The following is a 16360-nucleotide window of genomic DNA, read 5'->3' as shown; positions in this document are numbered from 1 at the left end:
TCCTCACTGGGGCCACGCCTGTGGAATAAGCTCCCGGAGAAGATCAGGGCCTCAGACTCCATCACCGCTTTTAAATCAAGTCTTAAAACTCACCTGTTCCTCTCTGCCTTCCCCTAAGGTCTTGATCATTTGGATTGCTTGTGTTTGGGTGGTTGTTCGGTTTTAATAGATATTCTTAGATTTCATTATGATTAAATTAATTAATTAATTTTTTTGTTTGTTTTTAGTGTTTTATTATTATATTTGATTATTGTGATTGTTCTACCCTGTGCAGCACCTTGAGATTTCTTTGTATTTTAAAGTGTGCTATATAAATAAAATCCATTATTATTATTATTACATGTTTGCTATTCATTCGGCTTGCTCTGACACAATGTGTCTTCTTTTATTTTCTGAGTGTTATCATTGCAAGGTGTCACTTCTTCACTGACCTGTCTCCGGCCGCACAGCAGTGCCGGTGGCCGACACTAGAGGCTTCCCCTGCGCGTCTTGTTTTGGTTAGCTGGGATGCTAATGCTAGCTCATGCTTTCTGCTGTTGCCGGTGGTTACGGTAACGGCTCTCCCATGAGGGGCTGTGTTTTCTGACTAAACACCCAGTGAAGTGCCGTGGCCATGGCCGGGGTTTTCGACATCGACTTGGATCAACCGGATGAGAATGTCTCTGACGACGACCTGGAGGACGGGGTGAGTTTACGTTAACGTTGAGGCTAACGCCGCCGCTGTTAGCCGGCTAGCTAGCACGTAGCTAGCTAGCCGCTGTTAGCCGGTGAGCTAGCACGTAGCTAGTTAGCACGTAGCTAGCTAGCACGTAGCTCCGAGGCCCGCGTTGCTAACACCACTGAGCTGCATCCGTCTGTAGAAATGTACATCACAGTGTGTGTTCACTATTTGCATAAATGCCACATGTCTGTATGGACCTCTAATGTACATTTAAATGTGAATAAGTGGGCTTTAAATGAGCTCACAGCAACAACAGGCTAACATGCTACCAATGCTGGACTGCAGGTGTGACTGAAACGACCAAAGTTTGTAGTTGTAGATGACGTTACTAACTCTACTCTGGTCATTGGTTAATTAGCAAGTAGCTAGTTACAACATACATGGGTTTATTGCTGGTAAACGTTAAGGAGAAGGTGTGTGTGTCTATTGAACCAACCTGGTGATGCTTTAGTCAGCTGTGACATTACCTGTTAACTTAAAGCAAATGAACTAACGTTAGGCTAAAGTATATGTTCAGGAAATTAACTCATTGGCACTACAATTAAAAACAAGTAACGTCCATAATATATCTATATTCAAGCTCAGGTCGGCTGGTTAATGACCTCCCTTGAATTCCTGTATGCTGAGATGTTTCTGTCCTGTGCCTCTTGTTTTCAGGTCCAGATCAGTGAATACATGGACCAGTGCAGTGGCTTTGACTTGTAAGTACAACAAAACTATACATTACATTACATTACATTACATTACAGTCATTTAGCAGACGCTTTTATCCAAAGCGACTTACAGGAAGTGTATTCAACATAGGTATTCAAGAGAACTACTAGTCACCAGAAGTCATAAGTGCATCTCCTTTCTTAAACAAGCATCTTAAAGCATAAACCAGAGCAAAAGTATAGTGCAGAGGCAAATTACTACGAAAACAATAATTGCAACAGACTAATACGAATATAATAAGTGCTACAAACTACTACGAATAGGATAAGTGCAGTAAACAAATACAAATTCAATAAGTGCAGCGAACTGGTACAAATACAGTAAGTGCAACAACTAATACGAGTGCAATAAGTGCTACGAGGAAGGCTCAGGGTAGTACTTCTTGAAGAGGTGAGTTAACGTTAATTTACTGGCTCCATAGTCATAACATTTTTATTTGGATGACTGGAAGTTATCCTCAAGGAGTTGTAAATAACTTGTAGTGCTTGAATACCTTCTATGTAAATGTTTTTACAGTATAAGTACAAAAAAAAACGTGAGCAACCGGCAAGAAATAAGAGGTGGGTGATAACTTAAAGGGAAAACTAACAGAAAGTCTGATTGGAACCATCTCAAGCCTCCTGAACATCTTCAGTGCTCATTGGCATGGTCTGTGAAGCTGGAGGGAAGAACTGCTTTCTGTAGAAAGATATTCCATATTTTTAATTTGTCACCCATCCAAAGAGAACCTGTAATACTTTATATAACCTAGGATAGGGTCTCTTAAGGCTAACAATCCAATTAGGGGTCACTGCACTAATGTGGATCTATGTTTAGGCCCAAATGCTTGATAATCATGTTGATCATACTGCTGTGTCTTTGAAATTGTTACCGCAATGTTAAGTGAATGTTTCAAATGTGATTTTCTTTATTTTTTTTGTTTTGCCAGTAACATGGATGACTGTGAGAAGTTTGAAATTTCAGAGAACAGCGTTAACAAGGGAACAGAGCAGATCAGGCCTGAATGCTTTGAGCTGCTGAAAGTTTTGGGAAAAGGTGGCTATGGAAAGGTGAGGCATCTGATTGTCTGTCATGAAAATAGATAAACTTGTGAATTTGACTCCTCCATTACTCGTTCCTCTTTATGATTTAACATGACTTTAGATTTGGATTTTGAAAGTTGGAACCATATATTCTATATGCAGGTTGATAACTAAAGGCTTTATTTTCTCAATGGGCACTGTATGTGACCCTTTATATTATTTCGTTGAAAAGTTTGGAAAATACCACTTTTTCATTTGGATTTTTGGCTAATTGGCTTGGGACTTTCCATGACTTTGCCAGTACAATGGGGAGGGTTTTGAAATTGGCTTGAAATTCCAATGTGTGGGGACTTATTTTGTGGCTGGGAATTGAGTTTTGCATGCAAGAAATGTCATCACTTTGTTCATGGCCCCCAGAGATATATAAGAGTGTCTTCTGACTGTGGCACCTTTTATATGTCAGACATGAGGTCCCAGAACCACCTCCTCTCTTACCAAAATCACAATGCAGAAATGTAATCCCCTTCCACCCCCTCTATCTTATTGTAAAACAATTCAGATATACAAAACTGTTTTGGTTTTGTTTTGGTATTATCACCCCTAGAGTTTCTGGAAATGTTCTCATTTCGAAGCCTGACTTTGAAAGTGCATATCAGTTATTTTGGAGACACTTTTGACTCTGCAAGCAAACACATGACTTATTCCTTCTTGAAGTGGTTTTGAATATGATGACTAAGAAGTCATTTTCTGCAGCCTGGGAATTTCTCAGCATTACAAAGTAATTACATTTTTGGAAACACACTTTTAAGTAGATATTTTTGTCTTCTTAACAGTATATAGTTGGGCAAATAATTAAAATTCCTTGGTCATAAAACTTATTCTTGAAAGATTGCTGTCTTACGCAAAATCAGAACAGTCCCTGGTCCCACTTTAATCAGAATTAGAGAAGAATAACACACAAATGCAGGGAAAGGGTATCGCCAGGGTATCTATAGGTCAGGAAGTGAATTCAGTTTCCTCAAATAAGGCCTCAGATCATATGGAAAAGTCTACAAAAGCCACTTGAATATTTTCTCTTCCAGCTGTAGGCAGTAATGTTAGTTCTAAAACGTGTTTGTATGTGGTTTTGGGCTGTCGGGAGAAGTGAGACACTAAAGTATGATTGTTTTAACAGTAAATTGGGCATGCAGGAGGGTGCTCAACTTTTTAATTTAGTTCAGTCAGCACCATCAGAACTATAGCGAGCACTACTGCAATCTACATCAACTTTCTCATTATGAGTTACTATAAGTGTCGATTATAGCCAAAACTTAAATGAACTTTTCCTATGAGGTTAATACATATATTCCTTTTCGGCTGCTTATCCAGGTCCTTGTCACCTGGATATTAGTTTAATTAGTTCTATCATCAGGAATTATGAACTGCTGGGAAGTACTGAAAAAATGTGATAAGATAAAGATTGTAATGGATGTGTTATTTAAAAATGTCTTAAATTGAACTTGGTGAATGATGCAGATACCTGTGTAAATGTCTGTAGATTTTGCTTCATGTGATGTACAATTTTTACAGGTGTTTCAGGTTCGGAAGGTATCAGGTTCCACCTCCGGGAAGATATTCGCCATGAAAGTTCTGAAGAAGGTGAGTGAATGTTCCTGTCTCATGTTTGGCTGAAGGTTTGCGTATTATTCAGTGAGAATAATCTCATTAATTTCAGAGAGCAACTCAAATACGTTTGCTGTCCACCAATTAAAGGTGGGCTTAACTTCCCCCAGACATGCATACAGAGACGTTTATTGTGAGAGGAATAGCATCTGCATTATCTAATCTATATGTAAACAAAGACAAGGGGCCTCCATCTATTGGGAATGAGCACATTAAATACTCAGTTCATTTTATCAGTGTTTCACATTATACTGTATGTCACTGTGTGCCTTCTCTGGTGACGTACTGGTGGAGGCTATTTCCCATGAAACATCTGACCTCCTGCTTCTGTTCAGCTTGGCCTCCTCTCAGCAGCTGACACAGAGCTGTTTACAGACTTTGCTTGAAAAGCCAGCTCATATTCCCCCGAAGCTTGAGGTTTTTCTGGTAATGACTGTGTTTATTGGCTCAATGAGACTTGACTGTAGCGACCAACCTGGTGCGTGATTGTTGCTCTGGCTCTGCAGCTGATGTTGAAGCTTTGACACTAGCTAATGGGGTTAAGGTTATTATTAACAACTTCCCACCCTGACCCGCTGTGTGCCGTTCTGTCCTTTGCCAGGCCATGATTGTGCGTAATGCAAAGGACACAGCTCACACCAAAGCTGAGAGGAACATTCTAGAGGAGGTGAAGCATCCTTTCATTGTGGACCTCATCTATGCCTTCCAGACCGGGGGAAAGTTGTACCTCATCCTGGAGTATCTGAGCGGTGAGCATCGTGAGGCCCGATGAAACTGTACAGCGGAAACCCTTACATTCACATGATTTTGAAATACTTATGAAATACTTCTTAGGTATTATGAAAGCATAGACAATTTTATGTGAACCAGACATTGGATGGGTGTTTTTTTTCTTTTTCCCTTCTTTTTTTTTTTTTATAAAGTGAAAATCTATTTCCATTGTGGATAAATATGACTTTTTATGTGTTGACTGCAGGAGGGGAGCTGTTTATGCAACTGGAAAGAGAAGGCATCTTCATGGAGGACACAGCATGGTGAGTTAACTGGTCCGTCACTGGTAAAGCCTTAACAATCCTGGAGAACATTAGCCGTTAGTTTCTGTTGGTGAAAGGGAGTTTATCCTGAGAAACTAAATAAAATGTAAAAAAGGATTTGTTTTTTAAACTTTCCTGTTTCAGGATGTTTTGTGTAAACACGTCAAATCTAAATCTTGTTGAATAATTTTATCCCTCTTTCCACTCACTGTATTTGTACCCATACTGTTTACAATATAAACCCATTTCCAAATGGCAACAGCATGGGCATCTTAACAAACACCCAGTGTTGCCAGTTGTCTCTGCAAGGTATTTTATTGCTTACTCATGATGTACAGGCCAGATAAGGTGTCAGTGTAATCTGTTGTCTCTGTCGGACTAATGCAGGCAAACTCGTTTAGGGTTTTTTAAGTGGGAAGCATTCCGTTTTTAAAAACAGGCAGATATGTGAAACTGCTTCTTAAGCGGTGTGACAGTCACTTGGAACATGGACAAAACTCTTGCAGTATCTGCTGTTCTGTTTTCAAAATAAACACAGCCTGTAGATGCAAACGGTGATTACATGAACCAAGCTGCTGAACAAATAGGGGTGTGTAATATTCCTAGAATAACCCAGATGACATTGAGAATAACACCTAAAGTGCAGAAAACAGTCATAGACATAAATAATCAGTGATTCACTTGATGTCAACGAAAGTGCTTAATGTGTGACCTGCATCTGTTGACAGTTTCTACCTGGCTGAGATCTCGATGGCACTGGGTCACCTGCACCAGAAAGGCATCATCTATAGAGACCTGAAGCCTGAGAACATCATGCTCAACGACAACGGTACACAAACCTGAAGGGTCCCTAACAACAAAGGGAAGATTATGAACAAAAATAGTCTTCCAACTGTCTTTAGTTTCTCTCATTTTCTCACTTTGGTTCCATTTTCCTTCTAGGACATGTGAAGCTGACAGACTTCGGTCTTTGCAAAGAGTCCATCCACGACGGAACGGTCACCCACACCTTCTGTGGCACTATCGAATACATGTATGTTGCACACAATCACTGTGCAGATTATGTAGATTCATTATTGCAGACTTATGCACATTTCCTATTTCTTACACAGTTAGTGTATCTGCTGTATCATAATTGTCATCCCCTCTTCCTTTTCTCAGGGCTCCAGAGATCCTGATGAGAAGTGGACATAACCGAGCAGTGGACTGGTGGAGTTTGGGAGCTCTCATGTATGACATGCTGACAGGAGCAGTAAGTGCACACTAATAAACCCCATAGTCGCATTGCTAAAGAATGAAAAATGGTAATGTACATTCATGTAGGAAGCATTTGCTACTATTGCTAACTGTTGTTTTGGTCCTACTTCCTTTTTTTAGCCCCCATTCACCGGTGAAAACCGAAAGAAGACAATTGACAAAATTTTAAAATGCAAACTCAGCCTTCCGCCTTACCTCACACAAGAAGCCAGGGACCTCCTGAAAAAGGTGAGCTGTGATAGCCTTACTTCTGGCTCATGCTTCACTGGACATGTCACTGCAGAAACATTTGGAGTGACAGAAAATTAATCCAAATTTTCTCTTTCAGCTGCTGAAACGAAATGCCTCATTGCGACTCGGGGCTGGACCAGGAGATGCTGCCGAGGTCCAGGTAAATACATCCGTTTAAAGTAAGGTCACAATAGTATGCATGCAGTGTGTTAACATATTGATCTGGGCCTTAATAGAATAACTCCAAAAATAAGAACGCTTCTTCTTGGAAAACCTTCTGGTAGTCATGAAATAATAAAATCCCTGCTGCTCTCATGAATTTCCAAGGCCCACCCATTCTTCCGTCATATAAATTGGGATGACCTCCTCGCTCGCAAAGTAGAACCTCCATTTAAACCATACCTGGTAAGTTTTCTTTGTGTTTTTTTTAATGCAGCAACGTCCTCTGTGACCAGTGTTATGTCCCTGCTATATGATTAACTGACTTGCTATTTTTGGCAGCAATCGGCTGATGACGTCAGCCAGTTTGACTCCAAGTTCACCAGCCAGACTCCAGTGGACAGCCCTGACGACTCCACGCTCAGCGAGAGTGCCAATCAAGTCTTCCTGGTGGGTCACTAGTGCTGAACTCCCAGCAAACAGTGGACCTTTTCTCTCCTCCTTTCTCACTTTCTGGAGTTTCTAGAATTTTTTTATAACTTGATAACAAATTATATGAGGATTGATCCATGATAAAACATTCAAAAATACCAAAAGACTCAAAGCAGATTTGGGATTGAGTATTAAAAGTAAAGTTTTTAATAGAACACCGTGGCATTTACTCTTGCACTTTGCTATTTCTGTGTTGTCAAACAATCAAACAAACATACAAACAGAGGCCAGCTCTGGACCCAGTGTTTTTTTATTTCCTTAGTAGGTCTTACGAGAATCAGTTAATGCATCCCATCTGGTGTAGTCCTGTTTGCTTTCCTGGAAACTCACTCACTGTTCCACCACATTGCATGATATGGTTTACTCAGCATTTCATTGCTCATCATCAGCTGTGGGTTGTTTTTGGAAAGATGGTCTTTGAAGAGGTGGACTCAGACCTCTCTTTGTTCCCCCCCTCCCCCAGGGTTTCACATATGTAGCCCCGTCCGTGCTGGAAAACGTCAAAGAGAAGTTCTCTTTTGAGCCAAAGGTGCGCTCACCACGGAAGTTCCCAGGAAGTCCAAGAACACCTGTGAGGTAACAGCAAGTTGTTTTTGTCTCAGGTTCCATTGAAGTCCAACTGTTATTTTCAGATTTTCCCACAGTCTTTTCCCACATAGTTTACCCATTTGCTGACCTTGTAAATGTAAATCGCTGGACCTAAACAAAGCCACCATTGGAAGGGGAAATTAAGCCCCTTTTAAAATGGCACACCAGGAATAAGTCGGGGTCAGTTGTGTTAATCTTGAGTTGAATTTCATTTAGAGGAATTTAAGATAAAAAGAGCTTACATGCTTGTCAGGCAGGCAAAGGAAATTGATAAACTTCTGTCTGAATATCTGTAAGCTATTAGAACAACGGTTCTATTGAAATCCTTACTCACCAGGGGTTTAAAAATAATCTGCCTTTAGCCTCCATATTCTTTCTAGGTATGTTTGCTCATTGCTCATTGCTCTGTGACCTTACAAATTAGGTCTGGTGCCTGGCAGACAATAGTGGCTCACATATCTGTCTTCCACAGTCCGGTGAAGTTTGCAGGAGGGGACTGCTGGTCCCGGGGACCCCCGGCGACCCGCTGCACTGTTGAGCAACCCATGGAGGTGTCAACAGCGGAGCAAATGGAGACCAGCGGCAGTGGCGCCTGTGAGGTCTCTGCGCCGCTTCCCATCAGGCAGCCCTCGGGCATCAATGCGGGACTCTACAAAAAGCAGGCCTACCCCATGAACTCCAAGCGGCCGGAACATCTGCGCATGAACCTATGACGCTCGGCTCGCTTAAGAACATTAGGACTCTTCCAATTCCTTTTCTTCTTCCTTTTTGTGGTTAGCTTTCAAAGAGACTTGTAGATTATTATTATTATTATTTTTATTTTTATTTTTAAATTGACTGACCCTGTCAGTGCCGATCACCAGCTCTTCCAGCAGCGCCTTCCCATCCCTCCTGAATCAGCCTGGCTGCCGCGGCCTGACGCAGATAATCAGCAGTGAAGTAGAGTAGATATGAGAGTAGGGGGAAGTTGTGTGAGAGGTTCTCTTTAATGAAAGTAAAGTTGACACGCTTGTTGTTGGCTGGGTAATGCCAGCTTGGTGAACTCAACTGGCATTATCATATGATTTACTGGTGCTCTTTTATCCTCAAGTCTGGTGAATGTTAATTCTATTGTTAACGACTCATTGCCTAATCACAGTGAGAGAATTTGGTAACTGGGTTTTTATTTCACCCTCAATATGCTGGGCTCTTCTTTGTTAAGCAGTCATCTTGTGAGAACTTGCAGGTTGCACTGTCAGTATGTAGATTTATTGGTTAACAATTCCACGATGAACACACTATTCCTTTATGTTTGAGGAAAAACAATCACATTGCCTTTGTCACTGGAGCGTGTGGTCAAGAGTAGGTGGAGCACGAATTACGGAAAAGCAGCTATAAAAAGACAGAAGTGAAATTTCAGCTGAAAGCATCACTTCCACCACAATCAATACCAATTGCTGCCACTGCTTTACTTTGTCTGACTGGAGTGCTTTCTGTCGGAGGCCTGTCCAGAAGCTATGTTCAGTTTCTTTCTGTTGAATGTAAACCGACTCTAAATGCCTTTTTTTTGCGTGTCTCTCCTGTGCTGCTTGGCTCCAATGGCCCCTGCAGCATTGTTTTTAACTCGTCTAGTCATGCAGTCTCATTGCCACGGTCATTTCAACAGGTCCACCCAAATACGCACAGCCAAACTCATGTCACTGCCCTGCATTGATTCAGGCAGTGTTCATGTCTTTTGAGCTTTTTGTGCATTTACAGTAACTGGGCTCTCGGTGGAATGGGTTAAACACTGTTTGACCTGAGATGTATGACCTGTTTATATGATGTGAAGCTGCTATATGAGCCTCTGGAGTCAAGCCATTCAAATCTTCTTTCCCTAAAACTGACCACCGTGTTGGATGCAGATTCCCTCAATGATAACTGACTATTGAATGGATGAAAATTTGCTTCAGTTTGAATGGCTCCCTTATGCGTTTTGTTATCCAAATGAATTGACCAAAAGCACTGTTTCAACGAACCAAATGATTTCTTTTTTTCTGGTATGAAAACAAACCCTGGACAACAAGGTTCAAAGGTCAAACACGTTTTTGTTCACATTGATGCTCATAGAGCCAGTTTAATGTTGTTTGATGTGTAGCTCAGACGGAGGTTCTAATATGGATCCGTGTCAGTCTGAGCCCACTGATTTTCTTCTTCAACCATTCCGGTACAACAATTGTGTTAAAGACCAGTCACTCCACGTTTTACTCCACTAAACTTTCTTTGTTAATGTGTTAAAATATTTATTTTAAGTGCCAATGTGTTTCCACTGTATTGTTCACACTATGCAAACTATGTATTTATTATGTAGTATAAGTTGGGTCAGGCAGCAGAATGTCTTGTCATTTGATTTGGCATTGTCATCAGAGACTTATTTTGCCATAATAATGATAATAGGCATGTACAGTATGATTCTATTTCCACAAATGTCTTACGGCATTTTCAGATGCAGCTTTTTTTTTTTATTCCAAAATTGAGGACAGTTACCTAAATGACCAACAGTATTTATTGTGGGGCTTAGTATCATATTGAAGGGACGATTTCAGAAAACATTTGAATATCTTAGACTTTCCTTGCTGTGAACATGGACTTCAGTTTGTCTTTTGCAGTGCTTAAAGCAAGGGCAGTTATTGTGGCGGAAAAACTGATGCTCAAACTAAGGATTTTAATTTCTTTGCTTCACATATGATCTGAGCAGGATCATTTCTCCTTGTGTGTAGAGTTTAATAGAGATTTAATCTTCTGTTTAGCTACAGTTTAATATCCTCCACACTGAGATGTTTGAGAACCATCTTATCACGCTTACTTTAGGTGAGAAACCCTATCTTTGATTTAAGTGGGTGTTTTAATCCCTGGTGGGCATTGAATAACATTATTCCTGTTGCTTTGTTACCCCTAGATCTGCCCTTTCAGATGGGGAATGTTAATATGTATCATGTACATAACAAAGTCAAAATAAAATCGTCTCAGAGCAGAGGCAATGTAACAGAATAGATGGTACAAAGTGGCAAAATCTGTTCATTTGAACTGTTTTTCAGGTTATCTCAGGACGTCTTGGGGATGAATATGATCTCCAAAACCAAGACTCTTCTAAACCTCGGTTGTCCAGGATTGCTACTCGAAGGTTTAGCTACTCAGTAAATAAGTGATTCTCAGTTTGCTACATAACATAAGTCACAAACATTCAAATGGAAGATCTTTATTCAGATAGTTTATGCATTTAAATGGATTAAAAATAACAGTGAAATTATTTTTGTACATAATAAAATAGATGTTTCTCCCACTCTTTGGTTTTTACAAAAACAAGGCGATGTCGCCTCTATAGAAAAATAATTTGTGTGTGAATTAATCTCACACGCTCAGTTGCATCCTTTTTATCAGACGATGAAAAGAAATAGTAACCAAAAGCCAAACTGTTTATCCATCACATAAAGTTATTATTTAGCCTGCCATGGATGCATGCAGGCAAAGGTCTGGTCACTACTGGACCATTTGATGGTATTATGTACCGGGCTTCCTAAAAGCCTTTAAAGTCCTGTTTAAGCTCAAAGGTGCAGCTAAAGCAGAATCCAGCAAGCACTCTTGAGCTGTTGATTATTACAAATAAGAAATCACTTCCAAAAAAATATAGAAACACTGGATAAGAGAGGGTTTTTGTACGTTGCATGTTTGTTGAAATGTGATGGAGGAAAAACGGTTTAAAATACTTATTTAATATATATTTCTCTGATGTTTCCATATTTACAAGTAGTGGAAACTGTGGAAGTAGAACAATTTGCTGCCCAATCAGGAAAGTTTATACCAAGATTAAAGGTAAATAAAAGAAACAAAAGGAAACAACTTAAAATGGAAAAATCACTTGAGGGCATGACATGATCAACTTTCTCTTGTCTGAGTATGGCATGTAGGTATGTGCAGGTAAATATCCAGAAAGATGCCTACTGTAGGTGCAATATGCGTGTCCTTACTGACCTCTCAGCCTGCAGGGGGCACAGCCCTCAGATGCTTCATGAAACAGTGTGTATAACATTATTTGTCAGTGGGGTTCGACAGCTGCAGAAAATCACATTAAATACAAGCTAATACCAATGCCCTTCACCCAAAAGCCCCTTATCGATCAATAAATCTGCAGGTGTGGAGATGTGGCTCCATCCCTCCACTTGTAAACCTTCTCTGTGATCACGGTGCGGCAGAGAGGGCAGCTCTTCTCCCGGTTAAACCACAGAGCGATGCATTCGTCACAGAATATGTGCTGCACAGCAGAAAAACGACAACATGTCAGCATTTCCCGCTCTTACCATACATGACTAGGAAAACAACGGGTCAGATATATATTATTATATAAGGAATGGGTTATTATTTGAGTAGTTAATAAGAAAGAAGGAAAAAAAACTGCAGGGGAGAAAAAGTCTGATTTTTAAAAATAAATCTAATAATTTTACAGATTTTCTCATGTAATACTGCTCTCGCTCAAAGAAATATAAAGTTGTGATCCAAAGCACATGATTTTAGCAACTGCAGTATGCTGTGATTAAGTTTGATACCATTATTAAAGAGGAGGGATGTGATTGACAAATGCCTGGAGGATCTAAATATGTTTATTAATGCCCACACAGCACAGTTACCTAATCAATAACTTCACATTAAAAATACAACTACAATGATAAAGCCCTGTAGCACACACTGCTTTGGTTTTACCTGACAGAGTAGAACCCGAGGCTCCCTGTACTCTCCCTGACAGATGGGACAGACGTCTCCAGCCTCGCTGCACTGACTCCTAGTGGCTGCTGAGCCTGTATGCTGAGAAACAAAAAACAAAAAAATGTAAACAGCTGGTTGCTGAATGCCACCATTTACCATTTATCAAAGAAGTTGTTTACCACTGACCTCGCCCTTTACAAATATCCTCATGGTTTTCAGTAAAGACGTCCATTGTCCGTACAATCCTAAAAGCTGAAAGAGAGAAAAATAACAAAATTGTAAAAATGTATTTTAGTAATGTTTTTTTTTGTTGCTTTTAACATTTACACAATACAACGATCTATTGCTGGTTAGTTTGACTGATCACACCTTCAGTATGAGGTAGAGCAAAGCCAGCAGGACCCCCAGTGTGAGTCCAGGGGTGCCATCAACCTCCTGGTACGTGACCAGGTAGCGGAACCAAAGTGGGACTGGAGCCATGGCCTGGTGGACCTGACCCAGCTCCTCAGTCAGCATCACCCACCGCCCCTGGAGACATAATACAAAATAGGAGATACTGAGCCTGCGCTGCCAAGACATACATAACATCAGAGTGATATTTAGTTTCTTATCCAACAATTAAAAGGAGAAATCCCCCACACTCACCTGGGTTCTGTATGTCACCAGTGAGGATGGCAGCAGCAGAATAAGGCACTTAATCCCCATAAAGAGAAACTTTATTATGAAGTTTGTGATGCCGACAGCCCAGGGAACCTCCCAGAAACCCAGCGGCTCAATGGCTGGGCTGAGGAAGATGAGGCTGAAAGGAGGTGGACATTTAGGTTAAATGGCACGTTTTAGCATTTAGTCATTCCAGGTTAAGCTGTTTACTAAACTGCTGAACAGGTGAACAAAGTCCCGCTGGATGAGAGAGCTGTGGTAAAGAGACCCAAAGTATAAAGAAATGACCACTGTGTGTTCTGGCTGCCTACTATTTGAAAATATATTCCAAGAACACGTAATTGGTTACAGAATATGGCCACACAGTGTTGTTGTTCTGGTGATGCATTAATTCATACCAATAGTGAATTGTCTCAGTGAGAAAGGTGTAGTAAAGCAGGAGGGTGGAAGAGATCAGGAACAGTAGCAGCCAAACACACTGCAGCTTCGAGTGACGATCCTGAAGAGAAACAGGCAAAACATGGCTTAGGAATCTAACAGCAATAAACTGCATAAGGAATGTGCTTCCTTGTTCTCTTCTTACCTGAAGAAAGACTTGAGTTTGAATGTTTTTATTCACATATAAAAAAGTTGTGAAGAGGCCAACCCCAACTGCTAGACCTGATAAAGGGAAAGGAAAGAGTATAACATTATGTCTTGTGTTTACAGTCGCAGTAATGGTGTTTATGCAACTTCTACTCACCAAGAGCATGTTGGATGACTAGCTTGGCGCACACAATGACAAGGAAAGGAAGACTCTTTTGAAGCCAGCGGAAGAGACAGCGAAGCTCAGACAAGGAGGAACTGGGTTCTCCAGAATCCAGATCGGAGTCAGGCGGGTCAAGCTCAGCCTCAGAATTCGAGTGGTGCGGCACCCGGTTGTGTACGTGTGGCTGAGAATGGGAGTGGCTGTGTGAGTTGACTCTGGACCTCCTGGATGATGCTCCTCCAGTGGACTCCCCAGGCTTGCTGGTCATGGTTACTCGCACCTCATTGCAATCTGGGTTTGCAGCAGCAGCCGCAGCACCTGGGACCGGTGTCCTGGTAAGTTCTGGTTGCAGAGTTAGGGACAAACCATTTCCTGTATGAGCGCCGTGCTCACTTGCATCAGGCTGCATTACAGCAGCAGACTCCCTCAGTTTCAGTGCTCTTCTGGAATCACTCCTTTGACATAAAACACACAACTTTGCAGTCTCAGTAACAAGGTGTCCAGCACCAACTGTGTTTGCAGCTGGATTTACAAGTTGTACAATAGTTACTGGTGGAAGCCCCACAGTTGTCAGTGAATCTACTATAGGGAATGTTCCTTGAATTTCCCCCATGGGGATCAATAAAGGAATATAAGTATAACACACATTTGTACTGAGGTCCTCGCATTTATCTTTGAAAAGAGGGATCCCAGAAAACAAAACACTTTGATAGAACATGCTAAAGTGTTTTTAATAGGTGTCAACACCAATGATACCTTGTGATCATAGGAATATGTATATATCTTGTTGCATAAGTATTAACTTGTAGAATGTTTAAAGGCTGTACTTTGTGATAACTATAAGGTTGACTAAGTTATACTGACAATCCAGGCTATGAGGTGAACTTTACGTCAGTTACATCAGTAATTTCCAGGCAATAAACCCAAAAGTAGTGATCTGGGCTGCTGCCGTTAGCATTAGCAGCTAACAGATGTTCAGGCCACACTTTCAGGTAAAAGCTTCAGCTCACCTGTCATTCTGCACCCGGAGTTTCATGCTAAGTTATTGGTCTCCATCTAATACAATGTCCAAGTCGCCAAACTAAACATAAGCAAAAGTAAATCAAAAACCAAACTAAGCGGTTGTGTTTCAGGCTAAACCATAAGCTGGCCGTTCAGACATCTTGACTTTGTTTACGACAGCAAACGTCGCAAACTTCTTCTGTAGCGTTTTACGGCACATCGGATGTAAAATGCTGCAATGCCGCCACCTAGTGGAGTATTTTAGAATCACACTCGATAAATAATAATTAAATGAACACAATTTAAGATAAGATAAGATAAGATAAGATAAGAATCCTTTATTAGAAATGCAGGCTTACAGCAGCATAGAGTTAAAGTGCACACAAGAGACATAGTAAAGAAAGACAAGATAAAAAATAAGCAATAAAAACAGTAGAAAAACACAATAACTGAAATATAATATTTACAGACAGAAAAAAATAAAATATATATTTTAACTATTATTGCACAGTGTTTTTATTGTCATGTGTCATGTGGTCTACTGGAGCAGAGCTGGTTGTGCAGCCTGACAGCAGCAGGAAGGAAGGACCTGCGGTACCTCTCCTTCACACACCGGGGGTGAAGCAGCCGGTGGCTGAAGGAGCTGCACAGAGCTGCCAGGGTGTCCTGCATGGGGTGAGTGGTGTTGTTCATCAGGGATGACAGCTTGGCCATCACCCTCCTGTCTCCCACCACCTCCACCGTATCCAGTGGACACCCCAGCACACTGCTGGCCTTCCTGACAAGCTTGTTCAGTCTCTTCTTGTCAGCTGCTGAGATGCTGCTGCTCCAGCAGACCACTGCATAAAAAATGGCTGATGCCACCACAGAGTTGTACATTGTTGGATTTTCGCAGCTCGCTCTTCCCTGAATTCAGAGCTTGCGGTCCTAGCACTTCCTTGGAAATCCTTAGCATCACCCCCGACTTCGTGTTACTCTTAGCATCCCTACCTACCGAGAAACTCTCATTAATCATCTAAAATTCCCTCCTGGCACTCAAAATTCTGCCACATTGAACCCTTTCGCTGCTAGGCCACCTAAACTACGCCATCTGCATTATCCAGGAAGGTTCATCCTTCTCATTACACCTCCTTCCAGTTCATGCCTCCATTCCAAATATTCAAGACAACGTCACACTTGACAAACATGCAAACCGAGCTAAAACTGTGGCATCAGTTCCTCTCCTCTTGGAATTGCATCTCCTTCTTTTATGACCACCATATCACCAAGCCAGAAGTCGCGTCCTGGCTAGCTCCAACCAGGCCAGCAGGTCACGCAGCATGTCATCGAGGAGGAGAAGTTGGGATATGCC

The 16360-nt window shown here is 41.2% G+C and overlaps 2 protein-coding genes across 4 annotated transcripts; one reads left to right on the top strand and one right to left on the bottom strand.

Moving 5' to 3' along the window:
- The first annotated feature begins 469 nt into the window (after positions 1 to 469).
- rps6kb1a (ribosomal protein S6 kinase b, polypeptide 1a) lies at positions 470 to 10996 on the top strand. Its single transcript, XM_054625338.1, has 15 exons — positions 470 to 685; positions 1379 to 1422; positions 2364 to 2484; positions 4027 to 4095; positions 4721 to 4868; positions 5096 to 5153; positions 5882 to 5982; positions 6096 to 6186; positions 6315 to 6405; positions 6531 to 6638; positions 6739 to 6801; positions 6969 to 7046; positions 7143 to 7250; positions 7756 to 7868; positions 8353 to 10996. The coding sequence occupies exons 1-15, from the start codon at positions 614 to 616 to the stop codon at positions 8591 to 8593; spliced, it is 1506 nt and encodes a 501-aa protein (XP_054481313.1). The 5' UTR covers positions 470 to 613; the 3' UTR covers positions 8594 to 10996.
- Positions 10997 to 11088: 92 nt separating this feature from the next.
- rnft1 (ring finger protein, transmembrane 1) lies at positions 11089 to 15212 on the bottom strand. Of its 3 annotated transcripts, none has more exons than XM_054625340.1 (9): positions 15018 to 15212; positions 14002 to 14482; positions 13843 to 13919; positions 13658 to 13758; positions 13245 to 13398; positions 12969 to 13127; positions 12786 to 12851; positions 12597 to 12698; positions 11089 to 12150 (listed from the first exon to the last, which is right to left on the bottom strand). In XM_054625340.1, exons 2-9 carry the CDS (start codon positions 14414 to 14416, stop codon positions 12016 to 12018), a joined length of 1209 nt encoding a protein of 402 aa, XP_054481315.1. In that variant the 5' UTR covers positions 14417 to 14482; positions 15018 to 15212; the 3' UTR covers positions 11089 to 12015. The 3 variants fall into 3 exon arrangements, with proteins under 3 accessions (XP_054481315.1, XP_054481314.1, XP_054481316.1); XM_054625339.1 differs by having other exon boundaries at positions 14002 to 14462; XM_054625341.1 differs by having other exon boundaries at positions 14002 to 14349.
- Between the last annotated feature and the right edge of the window lie 1148 nt (positions 15213 to 16360).

The sequence above is a fragment of the Anoplopoma fimbria genome, chromosome 24 (genome assembly GCF_027596085.1).
Source record: "Anoplopoma fimbria isolate UVic2021 breed Golden Eagle Sablefish chromosome 24, Afim_UVic_2022, whole genome shotgun sequence".
NCBI lineage: Eukaryota > Metazoa > Chordata > Actinopteri > Perciformes > Anoplopomatidae > Anoplopoma > Anoplopoma fimbria.
This window is presented reverse-complemented; position numbering and strand designations above follow the sequence as displayed.